The sequence below is a fragment of the Marmota monax genome, unplaced genomic scaffold (assembly GCF_021218885.2).
Source record: "Marmota monax isolate L192 unplaced genomic scaffold, Marmota_monax_Labrador192_F-V1.1 WCK01_AAM20220418_F8-fsc00230, whole genome shotgun sequence".
In the NCBI taxonomy this organism is placed as follows: domain Eukaryota; kingdom Metazoa; phylum Chordata; class Mammalia; order Rodentia; family Sciuridae; genus Marmota; species Marmota monax.
The window spans coordinates 1389219-1401264 of NW_026693365.1; the positions used below are offsets into that span (position 1 = coordinate 1389219).

General features: G+C 63.9%; 1 protein-coding gene across 7 annotated transcripts; it reads right to left on the reverse strand.

Moving 5' to 3' along the window:
- Positions 1–918: 918 nt before the first annotated feature.
- Positions 919–11642, reverse strand: Klhl30 (kelch like family member 30). Of its 7 annotated transcripts, XM_046457013.1 has the most exons (9): positions 11539–11642; positions 8936–9783; positions 7736–7868; positions 6005–6091; positions 5290–5445; positions 4064–4252; positions 3166–3311; positions 1729–1980; positions 919–1090 (listed from the first exon to the last, which is right to left on the reverse strand). In XM_046457013.1, exons 1-8 carry the CDS (start codon positions 11612–11614, stop codon positions 1729–1731), a joined length of 1887 nt encoding a protein of 628 aa, XP_046312969.1. In that variant the 5' UTR covers positions 11615–11642; the 3' UTR covers positions 919–1090. The 7 variants fall into 7 exon arrangements, with proteins under 7 accessions (XP_046312969.1, XP_046312971.1, XP_046312970.1 ...); XM_046457015.2 differs by lacking the exons at positions 919–1090; positions 1729–1980 and adding an exon at positions 3598–3686 and having other exon boundaries at positions 3169–3311; XM_046457014.2 differs by lacking the exons at positions 919–1090; positions 1729–1980 and adding an exon at positions 3598–3689 and having other exon boundaries at positions 3169–3311.
- Positions 11643–12046: the final 404 nt, after the last annotated feature.

Genomic DNA, 12046 nt, shown 5'->3' on the forward strand with positions numbered 1-12046 from the left:
TCGGTCTCACTCTTCAAGGCGCGGTTTTTAAACAGCCTAGAAAGGGTTCCTGGAAACTTCTGTGCAGCAAGAGTCAAGGGTCCCAGAGACCCTTGCCCTGTTTTCACCCTGTCCATCAGGCAGTTGGGTCCCTCAGGCCCTGGCTCTTTTTCTTGGAGGACCTGCTCTACCTGGGCCCAAGGTCAGCTCAGTTCTCCCTAAAAAACTGGCATGGAAGTCAGGCCTGGGAGCAGAGTGGACCCTGACATGAACTAGAACCCAGGGGTAAAAGCCCAGGTGCCATGGGCTGGACCTGGGGCCTTGGAGGGTCAGGGCAGGGCCAGTGCTAGGGCTGACTCCTAACTTGCAGCTCATCTTCTGATGGAGCCTGTGACAGAGGGGGTGTGGCACTCAGACCCAGTGAGAGTCCTTAAATATGTCCTTGGTTACAAACATGGTGCCTGATTCAGGACGACAGAGAGAGAGAGAGAGAGAGAGAGAGAGAGAGAGAGAGGAGCATGCAGGAGGCTGAGCCAACCCTGCATGGGCCCCAGTGATACTCAAAGGCCCTGGGGCAGGCCTGAGCCAGCAGGAGGCCATCAATGTCCCGAGCAGCTTCCTCCCCCTTCAGACTCCAGAGCCACAAAAGTCCCTACAGACTCCAGTGGGTCCCACCCTGTGGGTAATTTCATTCCAGAGCCTTTTCTTTGATGAACACTGTCCCAAGAAGCAGGGCAATCCTGTCCTCAAGCGCCCTCTCCAGCCGCCCACCTTCAGACCCTTCTGTGCCTCATGCCCCACCCCCTGCTTTCCTAGGGCATCCTGGAGGGGGCACAGAAAGGGTTGAGCAAGGCCTCCTTTGTCCCCAGAAGCAAATTTGGAAACACAGTGTTGCCGCAGTCTGGCCGGGCACAAAATAACCGAGCCGCCACGAGGCACTTGTAGGTTCAAAAGGGGAACTCCTTTATTATCCGCACTCCCTCGCGGGCTTCCAGGAACACCACACACCAACCGGAAATCCCTCCTCCGGAACTTCCCCAAGCAACGAGAACTCTCCAGGAATCCCGCGAGAACTCCAAAGTAGGGGGCGCCCAAGGCGGACAGCAGGGATCTAATGTACAATTGAATGCACAGCTTAACATAACCATCGTCATCTCAATGGCTCGCTGGCGTCACCTCTCAACCACTCCTTCTGGCAAAAATGCCATGCGTCATTCCTGTGGCTCTCAGCACAGTGCCACTGTGGGGGGGGGGACTCGAAGCCCACCTTGTGGTCCTGTTGCAGTGAGCACAGAGCCCAAGGCCAGAGCCGGCAGGCTGCCAGGTGTGGTCACACAGCAGTGGGTCAGAGCAAGCCAGAGAGGGCCTGGTGCTGACCCATCCCAGGGCCCTGCTTCAGTGCCCACGTTCATTCCTCATTTAGGCAACTTCCCGAGGGCCCAGGTGGGGCACAGAGGCCCTAGGAGCTGACCCCGGGAGAGGCCTGAGTTCTGGGGCGTCCTGATTCCCGGTGCCTTCCTCTGAGGTTGGCATCCCAGGTCAGCAAAGCCCTCCTCCCACACAGGTGTCTGGAGATCAGGCCGTGCTGCCAGAACTGTGGACACAGGCCACGTCCTCTCAGTGTGCCTTCTGAAGTCCCCTGTGGCCCAAAGCCCTGGAGACAGCAGCTCTGGTGGAACTGGTGAGAGCCCAGGGGATTCTACAGGGTGACAAGGACCTGATGGGGATGTCCCGCCAGCCGCTCCCCACCTAGTGCTCCTGGGCTGGGCTGAAGGGCCGTGTCCACTTGGAGACGTCCAGGAAGATGCTGGAGGCACTGTGGTAGAGCCAGAGGCGGGGCAGGGCCCCGTGGCGCGTCCAGGAGTCCCGCACCGTGTCGTAGGCCTCCATCTCCACACGGTAGTCGCCATCCATGCCCTGCCAGCGGCCACCTGTCACGTACAGGGCATCACCCAGAGGCACCAGCGCACCATTCTCATGCAGGCTGTGTTGGGACTGCACCTGTGGATGGTCAGTGGTCAGCATCCAGCAGGCCAGAGGCTTCTGGCCAACAGCGTCCTCACCAGGGTCAGCGGGGTGGGGGAGGGTGGCAGGGCAGTTTGTACCAGCTTCCTGGGGAGGTCACCAGGACCCCTCAGGCTTCCTCAGACTCCCTCTGGGGGAACCCTGCGATTCCCCAGAGGATGACCTCTCCTGGTGTCAGAGGGGCTGAGGGGACCCTGAGGCCTAAGCCCAGGGGCCTCCAGTGAGGCTGGACTGAGCCTCCATTCACAGTGGCTGTCTCGAGGGCACGAGGGGCAGGTGTGCTCACCTGCAGACACCCCGGAGGGCGAGCCGCCCCGGGACCCCTGCCCCTGCACACACTCCTTGCCCCTGCATACGGCCTCAGGAGTGCCCTGGAGAGGGGTTGAGGGACAAGGACGTAGCTTTCTCTCAGGACATAGCCTGAGAGACTGTGGGCACTCCTGGGAGAGCCGGGGTGGTGGGACCCCAGCCTGGCCCGTGAGCATGGCGGGAGAGGCCTGGTGCAGGACGGGCCCAGGAAGCAGTGCCCCTGGCAGGGCCTGTCCTGCACCTGTTTTGCCACTCTGGTGGGGGCCTCAGGTCAGCAGAGGGCTGACACCAAGGGACAGCTGCAGGCAACAGGAATGCAGAGGCCCACTGTTGCCAGGGCAGCGGCTGCAGCCTCCCAGGGCGCCTGCGGGAGGGAAGCCTCAGTTCAGCCTCTGGAGGGCAGGCCCAGTGTCCAGCGCGGGCTGAGACCCATCGTGGCCTCCAATGAGGAGAAAACCGGGGCTCCAGTGGCCCCAGGCTGGCCTCTGGAATGACCACCTTCCATCCTCCCCTGGGCCAGTGGCAGAGTGGGGGGTGCCTGGGGATCTAGGGAGCCCACAGGAGGGCAGCTCAGGAATCCGCCCCCTGGCCCAACCAGGCTCTCTCCCTCGTGGCCCGCGGGAGGAGCTGCTTCCTTTTAGTCTGTGGCTGCCTCTGAAACTCCCACTGCCTGAGCCTGGGGACACTCCCCAGGGACAGGGTGCCGGTGGTAACCTCAGCGCTGGCGTGGCGGGATGCATCCAGGGGACAGTGAAGCCTGTCTTCACTTCCCTGTTGGCCTCTCTGTGCCCCACGGGCCAGGAGTCCAGCAGGGCCATCGGTGGGGAGGGGCCTGGGAGGCGGGGAGCCCACCTTCTGCCACAGGTTGGCCCCCGGGTCGTACACGTAGACCTTCTTGGTGTTGTCACCGATGAGGTACAGCCCCCCCTGCAGCGCGGCACAGCGGGGCGAGGACAGGTACTTGGGCAGGAAGGGCGAGGCGATCACACTCCACGCATCTGCAGGCAACGGGCACCTTCACCAGAGGGGCCGGGCGCGGTCCACAGCCAAGGCCAGGCGCCGCTCGGAGCCTGCTGCTCTCTGCTGCGGACAGCGTGAGCACCCTCACTGAGACTGGACACTTGTGGAGGGGGCCGTCCCCGTGCCCTGCGAGGCCAAGTCCCACTGAACTGCAGAGGCCTTTCCGCCTCAGGAGAGGTTTCGGCCGGGTCACCCCACCCTCCCTGTCTCCATGCTGCTCGCAGTGGCCTGTCCCCCAGGTCTCCCCAGGGGCCCCATCCCCACCTGGAGTCTGGCTCTCACTGGTAGATGGTCCCTCTCATCTCCACTGTCCAGAGGATAAAGAGACAGAGACCAGGGCTGGGAAGGCCACCCTGCTGGAGAATACCCAGCTGAGACTCACTGGGTCTCGGAGGTCCAGGATCACTGCCCGTGAGGCCCAGTCCAGGTGCACAAAGCAACCAGGCAGGCTTCAGGACCAGGCGAGGGGCTGGGGCAGCACAGACAGGCTGCTGCCCTCTGGGAGGCGACCCGCCCCGCACTGCCCGCCGCCCTTCCCATCCCTCTCTAAAGGGGCCGTGGCCCTTCATGAGAGGTCCAAGGCCACCTCTCCCCTCCTCTTGGCCCCACCTGCCCTAGAGGCCCCACCCTCGGCCCACTGTGCTGGGACTGGGTTGGGCCTTGCAGAGGGGGCTGGTAGTCCCCGCCCCTGCTGGGGCCGCAGGGCGCGGCGGGTCCCATGTGTGCCCACCTGTGACGGGGTTGTAGCACTGCAGGGCCAGCGCGTTGTACTTGCAGGCGCTGGAGCCCACCAGGTAGAGCCGGCCCCGGCAGCCGGCCGCACAGAAGTTGCTGACGTACTTGAGGGCCGGGCTGACGGGCGTCCAGCTGTCCGTGTAGGGGTCGTAGCTCTCCACCTCCACCACACCCAGGGCAGTGCCTGTGGGGCAGCTCAGCCACGTGAGGGGAGGCTGCAGGGCCTCCAGAGGGAGCGCCTGCACCCCAGGTTGGAGCTCTCAGGGTTGCACAGGGTTGGGGGCAAGTGGGGAGCGTGGCCTCCAGAGGCAGCCAGCCTCCCACATCCAGGGAGGCTGGGGCTCCGAGAGCTGGGGCTGCCTGCCCGAGGCCCTGCCACCGACAACGGGCAGGGAATGGACAGTCACTTAGACCCTGAAGGGTCCCCGGCCAGGCCTGAGAGGGTGGACTGCAAGAAGAAAGACGCTGGAGCTATCGGCAGCCCGTGCCCAGTCCCCAGTGGGGTCTGGATGTGACAAAGAAGGGGAGCCTGGCTGTGGAGCAAGAGGTGCGCCTCACGTTCCTAGTGCCCCAGTCTTGATGGCACCCAGGGTGTCACGGTGCCCCACCATGTGACCCTAGGGGTGGAGATGCCCTGGGGGTTATGTGTCTCTCTGCTTCCTGGCTAGGGACACAGTAGCCATTGAGAGAACAGGGGACAGGTGGGCTTTAGGAATGGCTGTAGGGCCAGGCAGGTTACCTACAGAGCTCGCGGGTCGCATGCATTTCGTGTTCAACACTGGGATTGATAATTCCCGGGGTGGCTGCTTGCTCTAGCACTGGGGTGCCTGCGTGACTAGTTGGTCCTGTTTCAGGCTAGAGGCTCAGTGGGCCTGACGGCAATGAGAAAGTGGCCACAGCAGGTTCCTCACTCTGAGACTTCCTGGTGACCCTGAGCTAAAGGCTAAGTCCAAGCTTCAGGGGTGGCCTGGTCACCCCTGCTGGCAAATCAAGGCCTCAGTTTCTGCCGGCCCCCTCCTGACTCATCGTCCTGCTTCCTCTGTCCCCAAAGGCATCCGAAGCACTGGGCTGGCTGTTGAGGTCTCCCAGGGCATGGGTTTTGAGAGCCACCCACTGGAAGCCCTGTTGTGGACTTCCCTGATCTCCCCCAGATGGCGAGCTCTGGGCAGGAAGGAGGGGCTTCCAGCGGCTGGCTGCAGGGAGTGGGGAGGGAGGCCTCACCGCCAATGGCGTAGATCTCCCCGTTGAGCGCGGCGCTGGCGTGGTTGGTACGGGCCTTCAGCATGGGTGCCACGGGCTTCCAGGCTGCCTCCTTCAGCGGGAAGCACCAGGCCTGGGTGGTTGACCAGGTGTCTGTCTTGGAGCCCCGGGAGCCACCTGCCAGGAGAGGTTCTATCTACACAGGTACCACCAATGTGGGGTCTCTGGATCCCTGGGGTCTGGGTACCAATGTCCCACTAGTGACATGGGTAACCACTGGGTACAAATGCCCCTGCCCCGTGCCAGGCCATGATCATGAGTGTCACCAGGTCCTGGGCTGCGGGCGGCACTGTGGGTGGCATGTAGTTGTGGACCTCCTTCCTCATCAACAAGGGGAGATCAGGATTCCCAACCCCCAACAGGGGAAGATTTCTCCCCCAGCCAAATCCTATCAGGAACCCCAAATCCTGAGATGTGAAAGGACAGGGGGCCACCCTGTCACCAGCTCCTTCTGGGGACACGCTGGCTGCAGGAGCACAGCAGGTTGGCCCTGGGCAGTCAGTGAACACTGCCCAGCTCCAGTGCCTACCGGTCACCCCTGGACTCAAACTCCTTGCTTTCACAGCTTGGCCGGGCCTGGAGGGACCCTGTGAGAGGGGAGAGCTAATCTGGGGCCAGTACTAGGCCAGGCACTCACTGGGCAGGGCTCTCTGGAAGGGGCTAGCTGGCTGCCCACCTGTGACATAGACGTCGTTGTTGAGTGCTGCCAGGGAGAAGCCCCACTTGTGGTAGTCAGGGAAGTCCGGGAGAGCCATCCACCTCCCTGCGGGGAGAGAGGGGCATGCTGAGGAAGCACCCCTCGCTGTAGACAAAGGGGCACAGAGGGGCCCGGCCAGCCACAGAGGTGAGACGACACCCAGCCTGGCCCTGCGTGCTCCGGCTCATCATGACCTCACCTCCAGCACCCCAGAGACTGGCACCCAGCCTGGACACGGGCGGCACCCAGGGAAGTAGCAAAGGCCGTCAGGCTCTGCAGGCCAGGCCACGTGGTTCACCCCACTGACCCCAAGCGGCCATTCAGTCCCAGGTCCAGTTTCCCCTTAGTCAGATGGGGTGTGGGCTAAGTTACCTGATCTGTGGGTGTCACTAGTGGGTTATAAAAGCATCACTCACCATCCAGCCACCCAACCTTCCCCCGGAGCCCCCTGTTTGCCCCATGGGGCATCGGACACTGGCCCTATGGGAAGCAGAACGGGTCCAAACCCCAGCTCTCATGCGCCAGCGTGTGGATGAGCCCTGGCCCTGGTTTCCCTCTGTGTGTAAGGGGGTCCTCCTGCTTCCCTGGGGAGGGGTGGGCATGGGAGGACAGGTGGGGCACGGGGACTGCTCCACAGTGGTGGGTGTTGGTGATGTGCCAAGTCAGACCTGCCTTCCTGGGGCTCTTGGGTAAACTGAGGCAAGAGATGAGAAGATGTTGAAAAAAATCAGCAAGAGCCTGTCTGGGGACACTGGGGTCCTAGAAATGGAAGCGTTTGTGGGCGAGACCAGCCCTCGGGGAAGCACCTGGGAATGCTTACTGTCTATGAGAGTTTCAGGACCTGGAATTCACGGCCTCCTGGTGAGCAGAGCCTGGCACCGTGGGCAGGGACCGAGTGTCCCCTGACTCATGCCTGTGTCACCCCAGGGTGGGGATTGCCCAGTAGTTAGCCGGCCTTGGATGCCAGCACCCCACCCTGCCCTGCTGACCTCCTGGCCAGGTCTGAGGGACAGCTGCTCCCTCCTGACGTCAGCCCCAAATCCCCTCTCGTCAGCCTCTGACCTGGACAGCCAGCCTCGGACTTCCTCCAGCCGACCAGCCGCTGCCGCCCTGCGGGTGGCTGGCCACCTGCCCCAGAACTTTCCCAGGAAGTGGCAAACAGAGCCATGAGGAGCCCTCAGAGCCCCTCACCCCTTCCCAGGAAGGCAGGGAGCCCCCCGCAAACAGCAGGCCTGTCCCCAGTGTGCCCTCGGCTCCTGGCCTCCTGGTGACTGTGAGAGGCCCCAGGTGCCCAGGGCACCCAGGAGGAAGCTGAGGACCCTCAGGGAGGCAGAGCAGCCTGCTCAAGGCTGGGGCCAGAGCCCGTGGGCCGAGCGCTCACCCAGGCAGCCTGCGCCCCTCTGTCCCTGCGCCAGGGAAGGGGCACTGAGAAGAAGCAGTGACCCAGGCCACCACCCCACACAGCTCTCCCTGGGCAGTGGGACCTTCACTCTGGCCACCAGAACCTGATAAAGACCAGAGATGGGGACTCTGGCTGGAGGGAGAGGGGACTGAATGTGTCCCCACCCCTGCTATGGCCTGGGCTCTTCTGCAGTCCCCAAGAAGGCCCGACGAGCACCCCCAGTACATGGACTTGGGCAAGGGCCCTATTCCCTGTGCATCTGCAAGGTGACACCAGGGCCACCTGAAGGGGTGTGGGGAGGTACTCACGGGCCTTGGTGTTGTAGAAGGCGAAGTTCCCAGGCTGAGGAGTGGGCTCCTCACCACCCTCGTCCTCCTCCAGTGCCCGCCCGCCCACTACCACCAGCACCTCCTCGATCTTCTGCGGGAGGCCCAGCATCACCTGTGGGCAGGAGCAGGGGCAGAGCATCTGGCCACCATCTCCCCATGCCAGGGGCCCATGGAGGTCCCTGTGACAGTGCCACACCTGGGCCAGCCTCAGCAGGGGTGCACACGTGTGTGTGTGTGTGTGCTTACATGTGTGCACACGTGTGCGGGTTGCCTTAGTGGCTGTGGGGTGCAGACGGCTGCGGAGGCAGCGTGTGTGAGGGCCAGCACCGAGCCCAGGGCCGCTCAGCAGCCACGCACAGCCCCCTGCCCCTGGCTGGGCTGCTCTGGGAGATACAGTCTCAGTAAGGAGCCACTGTCCCAGGCTACCAGGACCTTCTCCAGAATGTCCAGCCTCCCACCGCCAGGATCACTGTGATGGCCAGCCGGGCAGCTCCCAGGCTGGCTGCAGCATGAGGCCAGGCCCACTGTGATCGGCCAGGGCCCGGCGGTGGCAGGGGTCAGGATTCTGCCCCCTGTACACTGCCAGGAGCCACCAGGCTGGGCCAAGCCTCCCCCAACGCCCCTCCAGGCTGTCTGGAGGCTGACCCACGTGGCTCCTTGTCCCAGCCACGTCCAGGTCCGTCACTTCACCAGGACCTGCCCCACCTGCAGTCAGCACAAAACGAAGGGCAGATGCTGGTGGCTGCCAGGCTGCCTGTGCCCCCTGCCTAGGAACCACCTGGGCCACCTCCCTGGACGATCTCTACACCCCCCGCCCCATTCCTTTTCGCTGAGCTCCTTCCTCGAGGACCCTGCTCTGATGCCCCCTCCTCCAGAGAGCTCCTGACGCCAGCCCCTGGAGGGTGCCTGAGCACCTGGCCTTCCCCCTCTGCCTGGGGTCTGTTTCAGGCTCTTCCTGCGGAGCCACGGGGTCCTTCTGGATGGGGCCACTTCTAGGTTCCCCACTCTGATACCCAGGGTGTGGCTCTCAGGGCACAATCTGTACTTGAGGGATGAGTAATGCCCTAACAGGTGACCAACCCAAGGCAGGAGCAGTGCAAAGCTGGTGGCACCTTGGTGACCCCCCTTTCTTGTTCCTGCTCCCCGGGCAGGTGGCGTCTCAGGGCTGCCCTCACTCACCCCACTGTGGCCCTGGGACAGAGCCTCCTGGCAGGCCTCTGACTCCTGGATCAGCGGCTCCGTGGCCAGCAGCTGCTGCATGCAGGGCCTGGGCACAGCGTCCAGGTGCACGAGGCTGAGCAGCTCGGGCAGGTGGGCAGCCCGGGCCTGGGCGTCATGGCGCACCCAGCGCAGCAGGGCCTCTAGCCGGCTCTGCTCGGGCTGCATCTGCAGCAGGTCACTGGCCAGACAGGTAGCCAACCGTTCTCGGGACAGCTGCAGGAACTCGTCCTCCTGGGCCACGGCCTCAAAGTTCTCCCGCAGGAAGGCCCAGGCCTTGGCGGCCACCCCCAGCAGCCCCTGTTGCTCCCCGAACTCGCAGATGCCCAGGCAGTTGGTGGCATCCAGCTGCTGTTGGAGGTAGCGGCCACAGACCTTCTGCACGGCGGGGAAGTGGAGGCGGGAGGCCGTGCGCGTCAGGGCCTCCACGTTGGTCTGCGTGATGGTCAGCCGACCCGTGTACACGAAGTCCAGCAGCTGTCCCACCACGGCCGGCTCCACGTCAGGTAGCTCCACACGAGCAGAGAAGCTCTCAGCGAAGTCACCAGAAAACATGGCGTGGAAGTAGGGGCTGCTGAGCGCCAGCAGGCTGCGGTGGCAAGGCAGCTCCCGGCCGCCCACCAGCAGGGTGACGTCGGCCAGCTTGGGCAGAGAGCGAAGCTGCTGCAGGCCGTCCAGCATGTCCTGGGCGTGCGAGGGCAGCTGGAAGTCCAGGTCGTCCACATTCCGCACCATGATGCCAGAGCTGGGCAGGGACACTCTGCAGCCCACCCTGTCACCGTAGAGGCACCTGGAGCCCACCTGAGTTCCTAGGAAGGGGAGAGGGTCAGCCTGGGGACCATTGGTGCACACCCTCCCTGCCCCAGCAAGCCCTGGCTGAGCCTGGCTGACACGGGGCCCCCGTCTGCCACCTCCCTTGACCCAGGCCCAGCCCTTGGAGGGGAAAAGCTCCCATTTCACAGGGAGGGAGGTGGCCAAGCCACTGGGGAAGGACAGGCCCGAGAAAGAACCCCAGACCTGGGTCTCCCTCCCTCTTCTGGGGTTCACAAGCCCCCAGAGGACAGGACTCCTGTGCCACTCAAGCTCCCCAAAGGCCGGCCCTGCCCCCACCCCTCTGCCTGAGGGCCGCGTTACTGATTGACTGTTGGGGCATCTCGGGTCTCCTGCCCCCGATTCGCACCGCCGGCCAGGCCTTTTCTGGGTGGCTTTGGGTGGCTCTGCCCCTCTCTCTGGTCCCATTTCCTCATCTGCCAATGGAGAAGCTGGGGGTGAAGGGCCTGGACCACCGTCCTCCCAAGTCTACCCTGCCCAAACGGGGGTCTCCAGGTTCCACCTCGCTCTGCATTCGGCACTCAGCCCCACCATCCTGGAGGTGAGGGTGTCATTTTACAGCAGGGAAGCTGAGGCACAGAGAGCCTGACTCACTTGCCCAAGGTCACACAGAAACTGAGGGAGCCAACCCTGGGACTCAGCCAGGTTTGGGGCTCCGGCCAAACTTGGGCCACTGAAGACCCTGTGGCTCAGCCAGAGGCTCCTCCTGGGCATGTTGAAGGACGAGCCTGTTGATTTATGGGCTTCTGGTGTTTTGCCCTCAGAAAACATCCTAAAGCAAGAGTTTGCACCAAGGGTTCGCCCCCAGTCACCCCAAGGCAGAGGCTTGCACAGCAGAGAGGCATGCCATCCACCAGGGGGCGCCCACACAGCCCCCAGGGCCAGGCGGCGGTACTGAATGCTCTAGAAATAAAGCAAGATAAAACAGAGCCGAATAAACACGAGAAAGACCCATGGAGTGAGTACTCAACCTCAAGGCCCGAGCCAGAGACGCCGGGCGGGCGCTGGAGGCCTGTCCACTCCGTGGCCTGCGCTGCCCTTCTCCTTCCTACCGAGCAGAATGCTCCCAAGGAGCCCACTTAGGCCTTCCAGGGGCCAGCCTGGGCTCATGCGGGGACAGGACAGCTCAGGAGGCCAGGGCCAGCACCCGGGGGCCATGCAACACGCTTGCCCCCCTCACCCCCTCGGGCAGGGTGAGCACAAGAGACCAGCGAGCTGCAGGCGCGGGGGCTGTCCTGGGCCACCGCCCACAGGCTCTGCATTCCCGTCATTGCTGCCTTCCCTTGGCCAGCCGCTGCGACCGTGACACAGTGGCGTCCCAGCCACCTCAGGGGGGCCTCTGAGCACATGCTGCTGCCATCCCAGCATGGGACAGGGGTCCCAGGGCCTCGGAGCCTCATCCAGCACCTGCCCAGGGAGGAGGGAGGGTGAGCAGGCGGGCAGCTCACAGCCTTAACCCAGCCTTGCGGGGAGCGGGCCAGCGGGGCCCTGGCTGCAGTCCTGGGGTTCGGGGGCCTCCTGGCCCCCCGCCCACTGAGGAAGCCTGTTGGCCGAGCCCCCAGTTCACCCTGAGGACCTGGGCTCGGCCTGTGGAGGGGCCTCTGTCGCAAGCACTCAGCTCCGTGACCCCCAGGCTGTACAAGGGGACACCAGCACAACCTACCTGCTCACCCCCACTGCCCCCTGCCTGGCCCCTCCCTTGCTGCCCGCCCCCTCAGAGCCCCTGCCCCTACCGTTCAGCCAGCCTTGGCGCCCGTCGCTGAGAACACAGAGCTGAGGACAGGACGGCCCAGCCGCAGCGAGGGGCATGGAGGCCTCCCGGTCTGGGCTGGGTGGCCACGTGGGGACGACGGGATATTTTTAGCCTCTGTCTACATAGAAGGGAGGGTGGGGAGGGATGGGCTGGAGGAAGAGGGGAGGTGATAGCTTTTCACAGACGTCTGCTGTGAAAGCCCAAACTACCATGTCACATCAGAGGGCCTGAGGCCTCCAGGTGACTCCAGGGCAGAACAGACAGTGGGGAGCTTCCAGGGCACCCACGAACTTTCACCCCTCCAGGGGCCCTTGGGCTAACTTGATGGGTGGGAATGCAACCCCCTCCCCAGTTTGGTCCTCTGCAGGATAGGACAGTGGGAGCCTATGCTGGGGACCAGGGGCCACATGGAGAGTCTCAGCTCGTGGCTGGACCGGGGGAGGGGACGCTTCACTTGACAGGGCCCAGGAGCCCTCTGATTCTGCTGT